The sequence below is a fragment of the Eleginops maclovinus genome, chromosome 6, assembly GCF_036324505.1.
Source record: "Eleginops maclovinus isolate JMC-PN-2008 ecotype Puerto Natales chromosome 6, JC_Emac_rtc_rv5, whole genome shotgun sequence".
NCBI lineage: Eukaryota > Metazoa > Chordata > Actinopteri > Perciformes > Eleginopidae > Eleginops > Eleginops maclovinus.
In genome coordinates, this window is record NC_086354.1 from 6,250,422 (window position 1) to 6,265,169 (window position 14,748).

The window sequence follows — 14,748 nt, forward strand, 5'->3', positions numbered from 1 at the left end:
CGTCTTGACAGAAAGGGTATGAACCCAGAGAAAAGCACAAAAATGAAGAGTGTTTCTCACCTCTGGCTGTCGGGCTGAGAGATGGCAGTGACTATGGTCTCCACAGCCGTGTCGAACAGCTCCGGGTTGGACAGTGCAGTAAAACAGTCCTGGACCAGTTCATGACTGTCCCCTAATGTCACGTCCAGCCCTGTCCAGCTGGACAGGCAGCGGAGTACCTTCTCTTTCACCTGGTTTGAGGAGTCCTGACTCTGGAGCAGCTGACGCAGTAAGGGACACACCACCGCCCACTCTCCAGCCAGGGCCTCTCTCAGCTGGTCACAGCGAGCCTGAGCCAGGCGCCGGCTCTGGAACTCCTCTGGAAGTACGGTGAGGAGCTCCAGCAGAGCGAGGCAGTGTGCCTGAGGGTCCTGGGTGGCCTCTGAGCCCGAGCCGCTTTCACAATCAGGCTTCTGTGGTTGAAAGGCCCTCACCATGTCCGCCACAGGCTGGGACCAAGCCTGTGGGATTAAGTTAAGAGCCATAGAGGCCAGGGCCACGCACAGCCTGGTTAACACCATTTTGGGTCCGGAAGAGAAGTGCAGGATGTGGGAGAGGAGCTGCATCCTCAGGGTGTCGTGCTGGTCTGTGGGGAGGTCGCTCCAGTGACGGGAGATCTTGGAGTGGAGGGTGCTAGCACCAAAAAACTGAACCTCTGGGAGCTGCAAAGATAGAGACATTTATGGATGGGTTACTACAGGGCCCCAAGATGATCACAAAGGCCCCAAAAACGACAACAAAGACACAAACAGAAAGAGATTCACAACAACGATTAAGAGGCAAATGATAACAAAACGCAAAAGAGAACACAATGAGACACAACACAAAAACCACATTTCAAGGAGAATTAAAACAACTACAAAGACAAACAAAACCACCTCTAACAGAGACTGAAAATAACTAGAAAACAAGACAACTACAGAGCCTCAAAATGACTAAAGCGACACGAAACGACAATAAAAGATGCTTAACTATTAAGTCTTCCTTTTTAACATTGTGTATCAATCAGCCCATGATCACAATATGAAGATTTCTTTAACCGATTAACTAACTGCTCTACACATAGATTCACTACAGCCCAACATACAGACACAACACATGCCTTGTCAGGAGCCAGAAGGGCCCAGCAGAACTGCCAGGCCTGTGCAGAGGCCTGAGCCTGGGTCAGCCACTTCTGGGCCACATTCTTACGCTCCATGTCCGGGTCAAAGTACAACTGGTAGAGAGCCTGGAGGAGGAGAGGGGAACCGAGGTAAAGTGAACAGGCATCATTCGGTAATATTGAAAACATTGATAAGGATGTCAGATTGGCTAAAAACGGTCAATATCCCAATATTTCCTGACTAGTAGTAATGTGTATTTTCATGCATATCAGGTGGTTATACTTTAACACAGGTGTCATTTTACGTTATAATTGCTAACATGATCTTGCATACGTTACTGGATGTCCAATTGTTTGAATTGAGCCAAAAAATGTGTTGTCATAGCAACTAATCCAAGGCACATGGTGTTAGTTATTATTAGGACAGCATATGCTTATAGCTGGTATCATGTTACAAAATGTCCAGTGTGTCTAAACTCCCTATGGTGAACTACAAATAACCAACCAGCATTTTATTTATTTTTTTATTTAACCGAGCTGCTGCTGAGTTACTGTATCAAATACAATATGTCCATATTAATATTATTTGATGACAACTATGTGAATTAAAATTAGCTTTCAATTGTTTTACAGACGTGTAGATCAACAAACAGTCACCATGAGAAGTGGCTAAATGATTTTTTGAAGTAGCTCACCGACTCCACATTCTCCACCGTTAACTCCAACTCCACCAGGCTGTCACCCGGATTGGCTGGAGACTCCATCTGGAGAGAAGGTGTCTTCCTGTCGCCTTTGGGAAATCCTTTATAAATTAAAGCCTAATTGGCAAAAAAATAACAATAAAGTGGTTGAAAGGAGGAGACCCTGTCCTCTAAAGTGTGTCAGAGCACGCTGACAGAGGACGCAGCGGGTCGCTCAGCTGTCCACACAGCACACATGTGGGCAGTGCACTCAGCCATGACGACACACTGACCTCTGCGGGGGCTGGAAAGTTGTTGTCTCACATTACCACCAGCACACCCTTACGCGTGTGAGGATAAATGTCTAGAAACCAACACTGAAGCAAGCCTAATAATCAGGAAAACAGTGTGTGTGGTACAACAGGCGCTCCTGACGCAGACCACTGCGCCTCTGACGCACTGGCACCTGATTGGAGCAGAGGAGCGGCTGCAAACTGATGCATGTCGCCAGAGGAATAGATGCAGATTAAGAGAAATAAAGATGGAAAGTGAAATATGAATGTGCAGTGAGATCGGTTTAGCCTCTTTGGAATAAAGCGCGTGCAGCCTTTTCAGCTCCAAACACCGCCCGCATGCAGCCTGCCGAGCAGCCCCACCCCTGCTTCTCTTCTGCCCGACTCCCTCAGGATATTTTTAGCGCTGATGATGCGCCCTGTCAAATCACGTAACGGAAACTACCTCAGAGTCGAGAAGCCGTTGTGGAGAAAGGCTTTTGGTCCGGTTTTATTGGTGTGATCTACAAGGAAAGGCCGCGAACAAGATGATATTTGAAATGAATTTGGTGTTTTTTGTATTGGTGGTGCTTACCGGCTCATCGCAGACAAGAGGTAAGGTAGCATCCCTGGTGTGTGTGTGTGTGTGTGTGTGTGTGTGTGTGTGTGTGTGTGTGTGTGTGTGTGTGTGTGTGTGTGTGTGTGTGTGTGTTGTGTAGACTTGACATCCTGCTGACACGCTCTTGATTTCTCACATGATACTCTATTGATCTTACAGAAAGTGTATACAGAGCTGCAGGCTGATGGTGCACATTAACATAATGAAATGCATTTTATTAGTTTGCTTAGTACCTCAACAGATCGTTTGGATTCCATTTGTTCAAGAAGATGAACGTTTCCTTATTTGGTAACTCTTGTGACCACTAAACCCTATGTTTATTTAAACGTACGTTAGTTGAGTCTTATTTTATTTCATTTTAATAATATATTTTACTTATTTCAGGATAACATCAAAACACTCAAACTGCTGTCAGTCCACATAGTTTTCATCATAGCATTGAAATTGCATTGGAGTGATTGGTAAATGACATACAATCGATCGTCAACTATTTTTAGAATGGTTAATCGAGTCAAAACCTAACGATCTTTTAACAGATCTCTGATTGTTGTTTTCCAATAGCAGAGTTTCTTTTTTTCTGGACTTTCATGATAATAATCTGATTCTCTTTGGGTGATAAAAGCTGCAAATAAGCATTTAATAAAAAATCTGCAATAAAGCAAAACAATTAGTCGGTTTATTGTCCCTTTAGGTCTCATCACAAAGCTCTCTTTTGAAGATTAGTCGATGTTAAACTTTTTTCATGCTAAATTATTTATCTCCTAAAAACTTATGAGAACATCTCAGGAAAACAAAGATGCTTTTGCTTGATGTTTTATGACAATAAAAAATATGTTTATGTATTTTTTTTTTATTCTGAATGTTTATCTTACAAAACAAGGCATTTGAAAATTCGACCTTTTGAGATTTTTTGGACATAATTTTATAGAAGACCTTTTCATCCCTTTTATGACTGATCTTTTGTTCCATAGGTCAGAGCAGTGCGTTGCCTCCTGTCCTCACCCCAGCTGCCCCCCCGAGTCACGCTGGAAGCTCAGCATCTCCTGACCAGACAGAGCATCCTGGGAATGAGCACTCACAGTGGACATATAATCCTGCAGGCGGGGATGTAACCCCAACCGAAACCACAACTATTACCAAGACCGAAGTGACAGTCCATTCAGAGACTGTGACAAATTCTGTCGGCCTACATCCAACACACTGGTCCACCGCTACATCTCTACACACCAATGTGCCTGGTTCACCATCAGGTAATCCAACCTGTATGCACTCATTATCTTTTTAAACGCTATATCTGTAATTGTGTATCTTTTAATGTTCTTGTCCAGTCTGTTTACTTTGTCCAGAATCTTAAAATAAAACCGCCCACACACTAAAATCTGCCTGTATGCAAACACAGACGCTCCTCTCAGACTCTGCCAGTAGCCTTCCAGGAACATTTTGCTCCCCTGACCCTCACATGACTGCACTGAGATTGGGAATGTGTGTCGCAACCTCATCTACGAGATTCCCTTTTATAGCTCAGACAAATATAACCCTCGCTGCTGATGCGGCATTGCCTCTTTAAGCAGCCCAGAAATAAACAAAATGAAATAACGTCATCCGGATCAAACCCCTTGCCCCCTTTTTTAGCCATTGTCGCCCCTTCTCTGTCTGCCCCTGTAGAGCAATGTGTAGGCGAGAGCTGCTGGGATATTCTCTCTTCGAAGGCCCACAATAGCATCAGTCACTACTTTTGGTAGCTTTTTAATTTGATGCAAAATATACACATGGCTGTCTTTTGCCTGGTCCCTTAATCGATCCTCCATGTAAACACTAGTCTGGCTTGTAATTTCACAGTGTACAAAGGTCTTTGAACCCACCCTTTTCCTATTCCCCTCCCCAGCTGTTGGTATGAGCTGTCAAACGTGATGTAAACAGCCACATGTGCTTTAAGTGGAGTAAGAATATACTCAAGGTGAAAGAGGGAAAAAGAGGTGAGTTGTGTTTATGTTATTCGATACTTTCCCAGAGAAGAGATATTACAGCTGGAACTGAAAAGGAAAAGCCTTGTAACAAACATTGGTTTTGTCAACCGTTGCCTGTGTTGTCTAGGCCTGAAACAAACAGTTATTTTCATTATGGATTAGTCTACGTATGTTTTTTTCTATGTTATGATTTATTTGAATTATTTGTATGCGGTTTCAACAGTCTTGTTTTATCTGTAAAACTAGTTATAGGAACAGCATATGTTTTGCTCTAAAATAACAGCTATTGCAAGTAATTGTTTATCCAAATTGATGCCGATGAATGTTCTGACTGTCAACTACATCTAGTTTTAGATTTTTTGATATCAATAAACACCTCAATCCTTGATCTGAATTATACGGGGGAAAGCTGAGCCCAATGTGAAATATGTGTTTGAATTCTGAGAATTAAAGTCCGAAATAAAAAATGTTAAAATATCTAAGTTCTATTTTGAGTTCAAAGAATTCTGACTTTACTCTGAGTTTAAGTTTGGAGTCCATATTTGGAAATCCTGAATTTATTCTCAGATTGCTTTAAACCTAGAACAACTTCCAATCAAATGTCCACCAATGGCCCTCATGGCCTTCCATAGAATCAGCCTCTGCAAAGCTTTAAAGTTGCAGTTATTTGTGACATCCACCATCCTCATTACTATGCTGTTTGATGCATGAAAACACAAACGGTGCTAACAAGGTTTCATGGCACTGTTAGGAAAGATAGGTGAGACCTGAAAACAAAGACATTTGGTCAGAATCAGAGGGATTGATTCATCTAGCCGCTATGTGTAATGTTTGTTCCCTTTGAACAATTCTATGTACTGTTTTTAATTAACACATCCCTGCCTTCATATCCCCACTTTCAGCTGCCACAGAAAGCCTTTCATCAGTGCCGACCGCACACAGCAGCGCCTCTACGCAGCACTTCTCTACCACGGAAGGCAGAGCCGTTCTGACCTCAGATCCCTTGAACACCTTTTCATCTCCGCCAGCCCACACAGCGCAGGATACAAGCGCCACAGCCCACGCCTCTACCTTGCAGCCACTGTCTGAATCACTGACCACAGCGACCACGCAGCTCACCACCACACAGCCTCTGACCTCAGCTCCAGGCCGAGGTCCTGCTGGGCCTACACACCGAGAGGTCCCGCCTGAGCTTAATGTTGGAGATGAAGGTATGGCAGTAACAGCTTCGTATTAGGCTTCCAATATTGGCCTTGTTTTCTCACTCTTAAAAGCCCATGTTTTATTACATTTGTCCTGATTTCATTTAGACCTCAAGAGGCCCCGCTCAAGCTCCCCTTTGGACCCACTGCTGGCTGGCCTGCTGTCAGTGTTCATCGTTACCACTGCTATTGTCTTCGTCGTCCTCTTCCTTAAATTTCGCCAGCGGACAACTCATCCAGAGTTCCATCGGCTTCAGGATCTACCCATGGTAAGACACCTACTGTGTATAACAATAAAATGTAGTTTTAATTAAATGGTATTCAATATTTTTTGTTTTGTATACACATCAAGGTCAATCATCTTGTCCAGAGAGAGAAACTGTTTTACAATGCCTAATGTGGCTTTAAAGAAAACAACCCTGAATGATCTTATTAGAGTTATCACAGCTCAGGTATTCTCAGATTTTGTTATGAGCTGCGGGTGTTAAGTTTGTGTTTATTCCAAAAATTCAAAGCAAAAAACATAGCCCCGCAGAAACATAACATCATAGTTAATTGGAATGTGCCTTGAACCGTTTTTGTTTTAATGGCCAGCAGGGAGCGAGTTCACTGGTTATAAACGGAATTATATTGAAGTCTACGAGAAAATGACCCCAGTTCTCATTTAATTTATTACGTCAGATAACATTTTCCTGATGAGTTTATGGTCTTACTCACTAGTCTACTTGAGTCTAGCATGATGTTCATTTTCGGAAATTAGGGTCCAACTTGGAGTTACCTAGATGATAAAGAAGGGTATGCTTTAGGATAAGGCTACATTCTGATTGAAATCGCAACCATGGAAACCATGTAACTGATGAGTTATTGTGACCTTAGTGATTTATGGTCAATGCCAAATCCTAAAACACTGTATTCCAAAAACCAATTGGGTATGTCCCAGTGATTACGCTCACTTCAATTATACAGTTCAGGCAAGGATGGTCTTAAGAAAGAACCAATCCAGTTGCATAGTGGGAAATGTAGGATCCAGGGTTTTTGGAGCTTAACCAATGCTACATATTTAAAATCAGGATTTCCCAGCTTTAGCAGCACAATTTTTAGTCCCAGTAGTCCCAGAACATATTGGAAATACAAAACTACATTCAAGTGCTGTTAATTGCAACCCCCTTTATTTAGACAATAACAGGTTAATAGCCACAAAATCCCTAATCGACTGTTCAAAAAGTGTACAGCTGTGAGTATAAGCAATCAACTAGTCTCACCTTTGCAAACTTTAGGCCGTTTAGCGTTGATCTTGTTTTCATGTTCTTCTCCAGGATGATTTGATGGAGGACACGCCGCTCTCGAGATACTCCTACTGATGGAAGCATCCTGTTCACAACACTCAGAGAACAAAAGCAAAGCAGACAACAAAGGGAGACCACAGTGGATCTAAGAAAAAAACCTTTGCCTGGACTTAGCTACAAGTCTTTTGGGTCAGTGTTAAAAATCATATTCATCTGTAGTTCCATAAGAAGGAGCATTAGTCTTTTAAATGAGATATGAGATGTTCTTTTTTCCACATTCCCTTTAAACTTCCTGAGATCTTCAGTTTAGTGGAAACTGTTTGTTTGAGTTAGTAGAGCCTCTGCACCCCTGAGTGACTCCTCATGTATGCACAGCACTTTAAATCGCTTGAATGATTGCAGTGCCCCCTGGGGGACGTCTGAGGTAATGTAGATCAAGTCCTAAATAGACAACCTCAAGTTATATGGCAAGAAAAAAAAAAAGTAATACATATGGGATATTTGCCAAAATGATTAAGGAATATAAACGATGATCCCTTAGGAGACCAAATAAAAGTGAAGTGCACTTTTAAACCAAATTGCCAGGTTGCACACGTTGTCTTAAAACTAAGGTTTTGCAAAATATATTTACATAAGTGATTTTACAATAAGCCATATCTTTGGGAAAAACAGACACGAAATATATGAAGAAACTTCCAATTTGGCGTGGAAAGCATTTATTTTTGCAGCCTTTTAATGTGTTACTACACTTGTTGGGGAATTTGTATTGTCATGGTCTGAAGCTGGTATATATAACTTGAATTTGGTTCGGACAAATGTTTGGACTAAAACAGACTTAAATTAGAAATAAATTGTAAAGTAAAATATATACCACTATTGTAAAACATGTTGTTATTATAAGTAATGTATTCGTTCCTGCAGAAGGTGGTTGTTAAAATGCTTTAAGTGGAGACTATGAGGAACTTTCCATGTTTAGATTGCTGTTACCTGTATCTGTATTAGCCGGAGTAGCCTATCAAATGTGCCGGAACTAAGCTGTTGTTTCACAGTTTTTATTACCTCGTGTGTTACTTTGCTGTTAAGTGCCAACAGTGATGTATTAAAATATGCCATTGAAATGTGGACTGTAAAAATGTATTGATATTAACTTTGATAATAAAACACAAACCGTGACATATGGGCAGGTTTTGCTGTGTCATTGTAACCTGTGTTTCCAGCCAAACAGCTCTGCAGGGATATAAATCCACATGCCAAGACAAGTAGTGGACTTTGAACAACTACTAAGCTTTATAAAACAAAAAAGCCAATCCCTTAACACACCAATGTTGACGGAACCCCACACTCGATCAATACCCATTCAAAAAAGAAAAGCACGGGGTTAAGTATTAACAATGTTTAATATTTATTATCATCAATGTGAAAACTCAAAACCCTGTATGCAAAACATCTGAAAAAAATCGAAATAAAAAAGGAACAGCAATAGTTTTTACCAACCATTGTCAGTTTTTCTTCCCTGTGCAAACCTTATTACAGCATCTTCATTTTCTATTACAGAAAATATAAATGATTATTCAAGTCATGGCTATTTAAATGTCTAAATCAGGGTGCTTGATACACGACATTCATTTGCATGTCATGGGAGCGCCGAACAGTGACTTCCCTGTTCATTTTTTCTAAATGAAGAATTTCTCTACCTGGGGAACTGGTTGGTGACAACATGAACTTCAAAAGTGAAATTGGTCCTGGGTTAGCATGCATACTGCAAGGGATATGTTTGAGTGGCTTTGATTATAAAGTGAATGAGCATCCTGAAGATTTGATCCTCATTAGCAACAGCTAACTTGACGGAAGGGGCCCATGCGGGGTCCGGTCCAGCCCAGCAGGTTGCGGCCGTGGCAGATTGTGGTCAGCATCAACCCGAGGAAAGCCACGGTTCCGAGCGCTCCCCGCATCCTCTTTTTGGGATCTGATTGAGATTAATTGTATTAATGGCAACAGAATATCTACACCGAGAATGTAAATTTGGAATGCCTAACATTTTCTTACCTCCTGTGGAGTATCCGTGTGCGTACACCTCTCTGTTAATTATCCATGCAACTCCAAGTCCACTGGCAAGACGCTGTGGTTAGCATGGAAACACACATAAAAGCAAAGGTCAAATTTAGTAAAGAGAGGATTTTATTTTAAGAAGAGAATTCATTTCTCAAATGTTGCTTTGAAGAGCATATAAGCAAAATGCATTGTTCGGAATTTGTCAATTTTTAAATTGTAAGCTTATTTTGCCTCGCTAACATGTGGTCATTCAGACTAGTGAAAAGAAAACCACCAAAATACACATTTAGTTGTTGACTTTATAAAATCTTTGTTCATAGTCTTATGTTGTTTTATTTGTCTATAAATTTCTCCTAATTTTAAGAAAAGATAGCATTAGATCATGCCTCAATTGCTCTGAAAAACCATTTACAAAAATATTTCTACAAAATGAAACATTAAACCTGGCAATAAAAGATGTTGTATATGTATGCAAATTAGCAGGTATTTTATTGAGCAACGCCTAGCTTGCATAGTTTAACATACAAATTCTGAAAACGTTTTGCACAAAAAATAGTATTAATTCAAGTTATCTACCAGTGAAGTACAAATCTTTCATCTTTTCACCTGTAGTGTCTCTGCTTGAATGCTCAACATTTTATTAACCTGTATTTTTGTGCTACAGTAGTATGACAGTGAAAAATTCCACTCACGGGAGCATGCAGTCCACCAATTGCAAGACAGAAAAGGAAGGCGGGGTAGATCTCCAGACTGTAGAGATGTGATAACAGCATGTTAACCTTCACCTCTTTTACCATTGTGAATAGGAATCATGAAAGCATGGTGCAATACCATTCAAGTGGGTGCCATTTCAGTTCACACAGGCCATTTTTCAACTCATACGCACGTGTTTTGGTGTGCTCTCTGGATGCAGTTGAAAATGTTTCCATTTTCCAGGTCATCGCTGTACATCTGAGGATACTGCAAGCCAAGACACATTTGTTTGTTTGTATACGGAATTCAAAATGTTTTACACAAGCCAAAAAAGAGGCACTCCCCATGCATGAAACTATGTCAACAAACTGTAGACCAACTGGCCTTTAAACACGAGGAATGAGAAAGATTAGAAGACATTCTGCAATATCTTTGAACACCAATACTTATTCTCACATCTATCTTGTACTTCTTGCGGGCTTTGCCAACTTGAATGGCCAGATGTCCAACCATGACAATACTGGCAACTCCAGTCAGCACCACATAGCCATATTCCTTGGAGAGTGCTGGCATCCTGCAAACTTAAAAAAAAAAAAAAAAAAGGGAAAATAATAGCAGAAAAAGTTCTGGTTATTATATAGAAAATGACAAAAGAAATGTAAATCAGTGATACAGTGAGAAAAATGTGTTGCATCAGTCTACTTTCTTTTTTGTAAAAGGTCATTTGAGAGTACAACATTTGGTAGGTTTTTACACTGCCTGGTTTAAATGTATGTTTTTATAGGACATTTCAATGTTGTTGTTGTTGTTGTTTTTTTGTGATTTAAACCATTTCTTAGAAATAGTTTGGAATGCAATGAACATGTAATAAGTTAAATGACTTTGATAAAGTATTTATAAGTACTTATTACATTGTCAACAGGGCAACTAGTAATCTGTTACTTATTACATTCCAAAAGTAACCATTCCAGCAGTGTATATTGCATGATAATTAAGGAATGAGGACTTTTTTTTATAGCTTTTGAAGAGCTATAAATGTAACTCCCTAGTTTTCTTTAACCTAATTCTTTTTATTGCTGTTTTAAGTACGAACACTGAAGAATTAGCCTACATTTAATACGAAAAACCCCTGAAAAACTGATTTTCAAGCATGTGAACGCATAACATCCGGGTACTTGCTTGCTTGTCTTCTACGTAAACACATGAAATCTCCAATAGGGAAAATAGCTTCTTAAAACTACAGCAGAGCAGAGAGGGAGGACGCCTTAATAACGGAAGGTCAAATGAGGACTCCAACGACGCCATTAATGTAACACCGACAAGTTTCAGAGGAAGCATATTGTAATATCACAGAACTCAAATAAAAACATAAGCTTTTACCTTTAATGTGCAGCTAGAGTACGAGGTTGGCAGCTCAGTCGAACTCAACTAGGGACTACCTGAATACACAGAAGTTTCCCGTCTAAAACATCCTGTGCGTAGCTAGGCTTACGTAACGCCCACAAACACTCACAGGGAGGGCGTGGCGGATAACTACATTTACTCGATAACGTTTATAGATAATATGTGCTATAAGTCAAGGTTACATCCGGTTGCATTATTACTATGGTCTCTATACAGTAGGCTACTGCCTATTTGATACATTTGTCACAGGAAACGTTTCCCCCAAATACTCAGTTCCTCTTTTCTGACATGCGCACTGGACTGCAGGTGAGCTGTGCTGCTATGTTATGGAGATTACCTTGGTAACTGGCAAAATAGGGGCAGACGTAGTAGAAGCACTCAGATCTTGTACTTAAGTTAAAGTAAAGTAGAGTTTAGGAATACTATATTACAAATGAAAGTACTGCATTCAAAATGTTACTCACATTTTAGCATTACAATATACTTAAAGTACCAAAAGTAAAAGTACTCCTTATGCAAATTGGCCCATTTCAGAATAATATATGTCACATGTTTTGATCAAAAATATTAATGCATAAATGTGTGGTAAAGCTGGTAAAGGTGCAGCTAGTGTTGATGACTTTGTATACTGCAGCTTGTGTATTTAACTAACTAAGTACACTTTATTTAAATAAAGTTTGGAAGCAAAAACAAGAAACTCACTTAAATCCTGTAACAATGGGGTTTTAAGTGCACACAAAGTTTCTATTCCAAACAACTCTGCCGAACCATCAGAAATGTCTTAAAATAGAACAAATATATATAATGTAATTCATGAAACAAGTTGCATGAAAGATTGTTTTTGGCGAGGATCGTGTGATTGCATTCATGGATGGTTCATTCCTCCTGTCAGGTTAATTCCACAACTTGATGAGGTAGATTAATGATTGCATATATTATAGCTTTTCATTATTGCATATACAAAGTACGTATAAGAGTTCAATGACTAGGAAACAGTATTTAATCCATACGTGACGATAGAGGTATTCAGTAAGGCATCGCTTTATCTGAGAAGGTCGACTTTTACTGCCCTTTTTACAACAGGCCTTTTGGATTGGACAGGAGCAGCACAGGTGCACCCTAATGTTTATGACGGCTCCAATCGGTTTGAAGTGCCAATAAGTTCACAATACCAGGGCTCTGATCTGATAAAACTTAATGAAGGACAGCCAAAAGAAACCTGACTTCCTCGAAGGTGAGCATGGATCCAACAGGCCAACGTTTCCTGTATCAGATATCAGGTCAGGATGAGATATGCAAAACCAATGTTAGCCGGGTTTTCTTGTTCAGCAGACCCAGGTTCCCTACTGCATTACATAATTGAAGTTTATCTTCTTTGATTTCTGTCATTCATTTTATTTGACCATCACTCAAATATGTTGCTCTTAAAATCACGTATTTATTTGTCTTTGTTGGAGGTACAGTACATCAACCTGAATGTCAGTAGGTGTTTTAACAAAAATAACTTTCATGAATGCTGACAGAACAAGGATATAAATATGGAGGGTGAAGGTTGGGTGACTAAATTGCTCTAAGCCAACGGATTTCCAAAAACAAACACATTCACACCCTTGTCTCACAATAGGGTTAACTTTTCCCCTACATTTTGCAATGTATCCTTTAAAGTATTCTAAAATGACGGGGCAAAAATAGATTCCACTTACTGTAAGAAAGTGTTTCGAGCTGTAAAAAATCTGACGGGAGTGCCAGGATTTGCGTGAGGGCAACATGCAATATGTTGCAAGGCAACATGTGGATGTGCTGCACAAACAGAACTGGTTTTACAGCCTGCATGTGGTTGGGTCAACAGTTGGTTAATGATGTAGATATGTTTTTCAGACACAATAACACACATTCATGCCCTTTTGTTTTCTAGGCTGCGAATTCCCCTTCTACGCAATATGATGGCATATTGTTCTCACTCCTCTGTGAAGCTTTAAGATTTTTTGGGGTGAAATAATCAAAGCTAATACTCATGTTGTTATTGCAGCACCATTCCATCGAGTGTCGTTCGATATATATATATTGTGATATTCTGGATCTCTTGTGCACATTTTCCCAAAACTCAACCTGACATTTAGCTAATATATTGGGCCACTTGAATACTTTCTACTTTCTATAATTTTAAAAGGGCCCTGGTATTACTTTTTTGGTTTTCATTTTACTATAGTATGTTATATAGATGTTTTGTGCATGTGAAAGGTCTGCAAAGGCTAAAATCCTAAACTTCCTTCCAGAAGGAGTTTCTCTCCCAAACATTCCCCCCCTGCCTTAAACGCCTGCTTTTTGGAGTCCTTTGTTTACTTCCGTGACATCACTATGTTACTCTTGCACTTCTATTGGCTAGCATTTCCACACATTGTATTTGATAGTCTAAGGGGCGGGAAATATCTATGTGGTTGACTAATCACAACAGAGCCGGCCAGATAACCATCAGAGCAGACTGGGCTCTGGTTTCAGACAGAGGGTGAAAAGAGGGGCTACAGCACAGGCAGTATGAGAAAAAGAAAGAGGTTTTTATACATTAAAACATTGAAATATCTTTCAGACACAGAATACGATTATGAAACCTAAACATTCGCATATACATTAAGCACTGTTAAATATAAGGTCTTTGCGTTTGTTTACTGTAGGCTACAGCATAAGTGTGCCGATGTGTGTTATGCGGTACAAGAATACATTGATTCCCTATGTGCAATAAAAAGATAGCTACATTTGAATATTCCTAGGACAATTAGTTTGGAGTCAAGCTGCAAACCATGCATTAGAAAAGAGAAAAAGTTAAGAATGTTCCTGCATGGCAGTTGCTTGCAGTGAAATCACTTCCAGGTCTTCGTCACTAGATGTCCTCATAAAGTCACAGAATATCCCTGACACAAAACAGCTGTGCGGATTAGTTCAGTCCACAGGATGGCAAGTGTGAAAAGGCAGTATGTGCCTTGCAGTCCTCCTGCTCCCTTTGACTCTGGGGAATTACAAATTCTTTTTTTTGGTTCAGAAAAAGAGTACGTAGAGTGTTTTTTAACTGCGGGCTCGGGGTATTTAATTCACGGATCATCAACCGCACATCTGTCCTCCTCCTCCTCCACCATCAGTCTGATTCAGCACTTCAACACCTACACAGAGAACCAAGAATAGACTCATACTGAGACCGGAGAGAGGAGAATAAAAAAACAACTGCTGCCTGAGACCACCCTGTCCCATCTCATCTTGTCCCAGGGTGGGTTTCCTGTGGGTGATGTGACAGATATAAAGCTTCAATGCACATAAAGGTCTGAATGGTGGAGAAGGTCATATAGTCCCCCATCCTCAAAACATTGTTATCACTGCCCAAAACCCATGTGGTTTCATCTAATATGCTTCCTGGGGTTTTTTTCCACCTCCACACACACA

The 14,748-nt window shown here is 40.2% G+C and overlaps 3 protein-coding genes across 4 annotated transcripts in view; 1 reads left to right on the forward strand and 2 right to left on the reverse strand.

Annotated features, from left to right (window-relative positions):
• Positions 1-2,415, reverse strand: part of LOC134865700 (importin-13-like) — a 10,739-nt gene extending 8,324 nt beyond the window's left edge. The window contains exons 1-3 of one of the 2 annotated variants that reach the window (XM_063885371.1): positions 1,837-2,415; positions 1,142-1,267; positions 61-701 (exon numbers count right to left, since the gene is read on the reverse strand). In XM_063885371.1, the coding sequence (XP_063741441.1) occupies positions 61-701; positions 1,142-1,267; positions 1,837-1,905 (836 nt within the window). In that variant the 5' untranslated portion in view covers positions 1,906-2,415. The remainder of the gene's footprint in view (positions 1-60; positions 702-1,141; positions 1,268-1,836) is intronic. The other variant, XM_063885372.1, reaches the window with a different exon arrangement.
• On the forward strand, positions 2,345-8,649 carry LOC134865702 (mucin-2-like). Its single transcript, XM_063885374.1, has 5 exons — positions 2,345-2,708; positions 3,684-3,962; positions 5,582-5,890; positions 5,990-6,150; positions 7,198-8,649. Exons 1-5 carry the CDS (start codon positions 2,642-2,644, stop codon positions 7,240-7,242), a joined length of 861 nt encoding a protein of 286 aa, XP_063741444.1. The 5' UTR covers positions 2,345-2,641; the 3' UTR covers positions 7,243-8,649.
• Positions 8,546-11,551, reverse strand: mgst3a (microsomal glutathione S-transferase 3a). Its single transcript, XM_063885375.1, has 6 exons — positions 11,293-11,551; positions 10,369-10,493; positions 10,106-10,179; positions 9,912-9,969; positions 9,214-9,286; positions 8,546-9,133 (listed from the first exon to the last, which is right to left on the reverse strand). The coding sequence occupies exons 2-6, from the start codon at positions 10,483-10,485 to the stop codon at positions 8,994-8,996; spliced, it is 462 nt and encodes a 153-aa protein (XP_063741445.1). The 5' UTR covers positions 10,486-10,493; positions 11,293-11,551; the 3' UTR covers positions 8,546-8,993.
• Between the last annotated feature and the right edge of the window lie 3,197 nt (positions 11,552-14,748).

What these genes read in the sequence shown, in the direction of transcription:
- LOC134865702 (XM_063885374.1), top strand. Translation starts at nt 2,642, where the DNA reads ATGATATTTGAAATGAATTTGGTGTTTTTTGTATTGGTGGTGCTTACC. An exon ending in TGTGCCTGGTTCACCATCAG is followed by an intron (nt 3,963 to 5,581) that starts GTAATCCAACCT and finishes CCCCACTTTCAG; the next exon opens with CTGCCACAGAAAGCCTTTCA. An exon ending in GCTTAATGTTGGAGATGAAG is followed by an intron (nt 5,891 to 5,989) that starts GTATGGCAGTAA and finishes GATTTCATTTAG; the next exon opens with ACCTCAAGAGGCCCCGCTCA.
- mgst3a (XM_063885375.1), bottom strand. Translation starts at nt 10,485, where the DNA reads ATGCCAGCACTCTCCAAGGAATATGGCTATGTGGTGCTGACTGGAGTT. An exon ending in TTGGTGGACTGCATGCTCCC is followed by an intron (nt 9,287 to 9,911) that starts GTGAGTGGAATT and finishes TGCTAACCACAG; the next exon opens with CGTCTTGCCAGTGGACTTGG. An exon ending in ACACGGATACTCCACAGGAG is followed by an intron (nt 9,134 to 9,213) that starts GTAAGAAAATGT and finishes AATCTCAATCAG; the next exon opens with ATCCCAAAAAGAGGATGCGG.